At 42.4% G+C, this 6,223-nt stretch overlaps 1 protein-coding gene across 1 annotated transcript; it reads right to left on the reverse strand.

Annotated features, from left to right (window-relative positions):
* Nucleotides 1-1,336: 1,336 nt before the first annotated feature.
* LOC134072721 (uncharacterized) lies at nucleotides 1,337-5,594 on the reverse strand. Its single transcript, XM_062529537.1, has 7 exons — nucleotides 4,915-5,594; nucleotides 3,626-4,318; nucleotides 3,297-3,483; nucleotides 2,757-2,878; nucleotides 2,352-2,580; nucleotides 1,734-1,880; nucleotides 1,337-1,650 (listed from the first exon to the last, which is right to left on the reverse strand). The coding sequence occupies exons 1-7, from the start codon at nucleotides 5,464-5,466 to the stop codon at nucleotides 1,394-1,396; spliced, it is 2,187 nt and encodes a 728-aa protein (XP_062385521.1). The 5' UTR covers nucleotides 5,467-5,594; the 3' UTR covers nucleotides 1,337-1,393.
* Between the last annotated feature and the right edge of the window lie 629 nt (nucleotides 5,595-6,223).

A 6,223-nucleotide genomic window follows, 5' to 3' on the forward strand; every position in this document is an offset into this window, starting at 1 on the left:
TTTATTTGAGCCGGAATATTCTCCCGCTGAAGTTAGGCAACGGAGGGAACAACAGCAGGCAGCTCCGGATGGTAACGCCATCGTTGCGGCCGACCGTCCTCGAGTTGACAGCAGTTGGTGGTGTTCCTGTCAAAATTGCCCACCACAACCAACAGAAGTGGAGTCACTGTGTTGTCGGGAATGGATCCGCGGTCAATTTTTGCTGACAGAGGTATCCGAGCTGTCTTGCCTAACCCAGCACAGCAGCTTTCACGCTCATCTGGATAGAGGGGTCCTGGAAACTTTTTTCCACTTGGACAGAATAAATTGGAAGAAACAGAGACGATCACAGGGCCCAGGAGGACAAATGTCAAACAGACAAGTAAGTCAATCATATCTTTCTGTTATGTCTGCTCGTTGACCTGTAGCTGCAAACGATTTGCTGAGCCTCCAGAGCAAAGACTAGCTATCGCTCTCTAACCTCTAACATTATGTCACTTAATTTCCATACAAACTAAGGATTCGGAAAAAAAAAAACACAAGAAGAAACAGAGGCGGTTACAGGGCTACGGTGTCATTTTTTACATGAAATGGAATAATGTAGCCGTATAATAATGTAGCCATTTTCTTCTACCCAGTTTCGTTTGGTTGGCTACCGAATCCTGCTGGAATGGGTGCTCAGAGGCGAGCGTTTGGGGAAGCACAACCGAGCAGTACTCCCCGCCTGCCTCATCGATGCTGTAAGGCAGCGGTATGCGTCCCCTGACGGCCAATACACCGGGTTCCTCGAGGTGAGGGAGGCAGCAGAGGGAATCGAGTAGACTGCTCAACGAATGTAAAGTTCGGTTGTTGTTAATAAAGATTTATTTTGTACTTGAACCCTGCGTTTTTTATACTTACCTGAATACCCATAGCCAAGTTATTTCTTGCATCAGGAGTTCGATCAAAAAATGCAGTCTAATAATTGTACATGTCTGGTCATTTTTAGCCCTTCAAGTAATGGTGACACACATTCTGCCATAGCAAACTTCAGATTAGTCCACACGTGAAATTACCACCTAACCTTTGTTCTGACAACGCAGCTCTAATTTGAAGGAATTCACATTCACCTTTAGATTTGTGCTACATACAATCATTAGAAAATGTGGACAGATAATATCTAGGACAAGTGATTGTAAGCCTAAGCCATTTACACTTCTGTAAGCATATCTGAAACATAGAGACAGTTCAATAAATATGTATTAAATGGCCACACCATACAGAGTTTATATACAAATATTAGCTGATGTGAAAGTAATGGCACAGGCCACTGATGTATGAACAAACTGAATGAGACAAAACCATCTAAAGAGCAAGACTTTTATTTACAAGAGGCTTGCAATATAGTCACTGACACTGGTGGTTAATGAGTCACTCATTTAGCAAAACGACTCTTGTGTTTCCGGGCAGCATCATCTTTGGATGGTTTGGGGAGTGTTCCTATGTTAGCAGGCAGGTCAGGTCTAAGAAGAGTTGACGATGTGTCCCTGAAGATGACAGTAGGATCATTCCGCCTCTCCAACAGCAACTGCATCAACCTGGTTCTGAAGTTGACCGTGTTTTGCTGATACCTCTGTCTTGTGACCCATTCTTTTGAACGCTTGCTCCATTCTTGAATGATCACAGGTTTTCCTGTAAGATATGCAAGGATTATTTGAGCAATTATAGTCTGTTTAATATATATTGCTTCACACACATGCAATTCTATCACTGACCTTCTGAGTCCAGCTTTGGTTTCTGAGTCAGGTTCTCATTGTGATGCATGATGGCCAAGTTTGTTCTCTGCTTCATACTCTGATAGGAAAAGCACTGTCTCTTTGGAGCGTACTTCAAGAGGGAACTGTGAAATACTTCCAAGGCACCTGGTTGTTAAGCAGAGATGTAATATATTAGATTATCTTTACTATCAACAATTAAAAGGGTGCCCTGACTCATCCTTGAAAGAGATTTTTTAAAACCAAAGTCTATCAGATGAACCTTTAGCAGTAGGATGACAGCATAGCATAATGTTAACCATTACTTTTCACTACAACAGAAATACATTAGTGCTGTCCATAGCATTGGGGACCCCTTTGGCCCACAGCCTAGAATAGATCATTTAGGATGTTGCATATCAATCCAAAACTACAGGTTGAATTTCTTACAATCTCACTCATCATTATACATATCTCCCATTCACTGCATCAAATTACTGTATAAAACCTTAAAATAGCAAAGCCTGCTACGGCAATGTTTATAAGGGGTGATATAAGGGATGGTCTCACCCCCTAGACAAGTGAGGGGGGATGCTAGACTATCGAATGACCGTGACAAAATTCTGACAAAAAACTGACCTGTGTGTTTGAAACGCCCCATGTTTCCTAGATCCTTCTGGAGTGTTGTGTTGAGGACTATGCTAGCCAGCTCCTGATATGCCTCACTGTCCTTACACAGCCACATTTTTTTCTCCCGGTCTTCATCGGTTAGAGGTGGGTGTTGACAGCTATGCTCAGTCCCACCTTCAGTCCATGTATGTTCATCGATTATGTGGTGCAGAATTGAATTCCACGTCGACTTCAATTTCTTATAAGAATAAATATAACAAAACATTTTCAAGAACGTGACCAAACACCACATACAGTTTAGTATTGCCAATGAGAAGGGACTAAGGAGATTACTAAGACTGGATGACAGTTCCATAGTGAGACTGTTGAGGAGCGAAATGAAGAGAACAGAAGACCATAAAGTGGTCTACATACCTCAACATTTCCTCCTGCTCTGGCAGTAGAGTACCAGAGATGGTTCCGGATTGAGCGGATCCAAGGTTTCAATGCTGCACATCTCCTCTTCTTGGACTTCGATATCAATTTGCTTTGGATATCTGGGTAGACACAAAACAATGTTATGAGCATGACCACTTGCAACCAACATTTGGGTAGTTTCCCAACCAGGGTAAGCGCATAATGTCAAACAATGTGTTTGAGTGGACATGTAAACGAAGGCACTTTGTTCCTTATTGAACTCATGAAAGGGCTAGGAGTTCCATAACACTGAAAAGTTGTTATAACCTGATGCTAAGTGACAAGTACCTTTGTCTACATGTCCACTCCAACACATTGTTTGACACTATGCACTCATGCTGGTAGTGAAAGTACTGGTCTGTCAGTGATTAAATTGTTGTGTACTGTACTGTACTGTACTGTACATCTCATGTCATGATTTTAACCAGGAATGGGGTTAACACCCATACTGACATACCCATGACAAGCTCTTAACTTATAGTGGCAGATTGTACTCACTCTTCGCAGTGTGCCAAATATCAAATTGATGATCAATCTCTTCATATTCCTCGCGCATTATTTTCTTGACACTCGTGGAACGATCAGTCGCCAAGACCTCCAAATGTAGGCCACTGTCAAGCAAATGGTCCAATCCGCGCCTGAGGGCAACAGTCTCCATAGCCCCAGAACTTGTGGTCTCGGTCACCTAAAAGGGGCATAATAAGAGATAGAAATGACATGAAGTTTGAGCATATACACATAATATACTTCATCATCATTTTATTATTATTATTATTATTATTATTATTATTATTATTATTGATTGAATTTTGATTCATGTGACGTACCTGGACCAACTCTGAATGGACAATTTCCCTGCTGGGGTCAGCCATGAAAGTGTATGTCGTGAATTTTGCATTGAACCCAGGGCTGTCTGAGCGGCCATCAGAACAAAGGTGTGGCATTTTTCCATCTTGCTGCTCCATGAGCAACTTGGCCATTACAATGCTTTTCTGTAGTTCAAATTCAGCCTGAATCACTGGATGCAAGTAGGAGTTTTGTATGTCGTAGAATGTGCTGTTGCTAAAGAACTGAAGATTGATGAGTTTGGCCATCTCTTCCAACTTGGTAAATGTGCTTCCAGTAAAAAGTATGGCAGCAGCAAGGAGGAGGTTTGACTGTGGCATTCCACGTTCAGAGGGACATGATGTCCAAGTTCCACTGTGACCTTCCGCACACTCCCACTTGACCCTCATCTGGGAACCAACATAGAACACCTCTTTTTTTTCCATGTAGGTGCCACAGGTTTGACAGAACTTGAAAAGTTCGAGTACTTTAGACTCCGAGACCAAAACCTTTTTCTCCTGCCAGCTCATCTGTGCTGTGTCCTCGTCTGTGACACTGCTGGCGGAAGAGGTACAGTCGGTGTCTGGCTTGTAGGTAGTTTGCGTGGCTTCTAAAGTCTCGATGCTGGAAAAGCTGGTATCCATATCTATTTCAAGTAACACTGCTGGGTTTTTTGAAGGTCCAGTGGTTCTCTGCTGCAGAAAGACAACACAGTAAACACCTACATGCCAAACAAATAAATATACAAACATCTGGGTCAATGACATGATATTGCCTGTCCAAAAATATTTGTATTGTTAAAAGAAGGCTATGAATTTAAATAATTGTATTTCGTCAACCAAGCTTTATGACTTTTTTCTATTAATGTCCACCTTCAACACTTTCTTGTATTCTATAAGGTGACCAGATGTCCAAGACAAAAAAAAGGTGGAAAAACGTAGACATTTACAGTTTGACTACCAATCTGATTGAAATACATACAAGTTTTATCTTAAAAAAAACAGGGACATGTTTTCCCGGAGACAGGCAACGAAAACCGGGGACGTCTGGTCACATCAGTATCTAGTCAGGGTCGTACCTAGACTAGAGCTAGCACCTAGCTTAGGTTAGCTATGTCAAAAGCTAGGCGACATCTTTACAGGATGAGCGAGCGTTAGCTTGTTTTGCTCGTGATCAAAGTAATAACATGATAATAACTTTTTTCCCCACGTAGTATGTTTACCGTAGTTACACAAAATAAGCAACGACTACGGCAAATTATGTTTTCGACATTTTGACCATTTTACATTACCTGAGGCGTGGAGGTGGCCGGCTCCTCGCGTAGACTTTCCGAAGCGATGTCGAAGGTGGATGGAGACCCAGTCAAGGTTGAGCTGCTCCTTGGTAACGCACCTGGCTTCAATTTTTTGGCCTGTGACAAGGCACTTCCCAAAAACTGGGCTGAAAAACAATACTCGAAATCCTCCGTACGAAAATGTTGGCTGCATATTCTAAATTTTGCGTACTCTGATGGCGGTGTGTCGATGGGAAAATGTATTGCCGTTAGCCACTGGGTGCAGAGTTGAGGGTCGCGAGGTAAACTGTAAAAACTAACTCCCGGTGGCCTGAATTTGTTGTCCTTACATCCACATATGGCACAGATTCTCGTCATTTTTTTGAGAGAGAGAGCGGCAAAAGAAGGCGAAGGCTGAGATTTGACAGCAAATTTGACAGCAAGTTTGAGAGCAGATTTGAAAGCAGGTTGAGGGCGGCAAAAGAAGGTGAAGGCTGCGTCGTTAGGTGGTCTAGTGGGTGGAGCTAATGACTCAGATACGCGCAGTGCATTCTGGTTAAATGAGTCCATCAAAATAGTTCCGTAAATTATGCTTCAACACACTATCTAATCTAATGAATCGAAATCATGCAAAATTCGTTTTTTTTCTCAAGTAAAATGTATAATAGAAATAAATTACCCGTGATAACAGGCTAGAATGTCTAAAGTTCATTTCCCCTTTAACCATTAAGTGCTCTGACCCCTGCCAACCTTATTTAGCAACCTCCGACCCCAACCCCGCCAACACACACACACACACACACACACACACACACACACACACACACACACACACACACACACACACACACACACACACACACACACACACACACACACACGCACACACTTTATGCACTGTATTTAACAATGTACAGAACTACATTGAGAACCAAATGCCTGGCGCATGGCGTAAAAGTATGTATTTGTTGGAGAGAGGGGGGATTTGTATGTGTGTGTTTGTGTGTGTGTGTGTTTGTGTGTTTGTGTGTGGATGAGCATTCATAGTGTGTAAACTGAGAGTTGAAGGGTGTCTGTGTATGTATTGGCGAGAGAGAAGGGGGATTTGTGTGTAAAGGTGATTATCGATATAAAACATTAAATGAATAGAAAAACAACAACATTCAGGTCCAGGCCTACTCCCTACCACCATCACAACAGCACTTCACTTCATTTTATTTTCGTGTCGGATCGTTTGTGTCAGACTATCAAAGCGTAAGATCTCTTCTAGATACACTGTGTGCACCTTAGCTTTCGACCTGCAGAGTTCGGCGTTGAGAGCGCACTC

The sequence above is a fragment of the Sardina pilchardus genome, chromosome 24 (genome assembly GCF_963854185.1).
Source record: "Sardina pilchardus chromosome 24, fSarPil1.1, whole genome shotgun sequence".
Taxonomy (NCBI): domain Eukaryota; kingdom Metazoa; phylum Chordata; class Actinopteri; order Clupeiformes; family Clupeidae; genus Sardina; species Sardina pilchardus.

What these genes read in the sequence shown, in the direction of transcription:
- LOC134072721 (XM_062529537.1), bottom strand. Translation starts at nt 5,466, where the DNA reads ATGGACTCATTTAACCAGAATGCACTGCGCGTATCTGAGTCATTAGCT. An exon ending in TCCATTCAGAGTTGGTCCAG is followed by an intron (nt 3,484 to 3,625) that starts GTACGTCACATG and finishes TGCCCCTTTTAG; the next exon opens with GTGACCGAGACCACAAGTTC. An exon ending in GAGCAGGAGGAAATGTTGAG is followed by an intron (nt 2,581 to 2,756) that starts GTATGTAGACCA and finishes TATTCTTATAAG; the next exon opens with AAATTGAAGTCGACGTGGAA.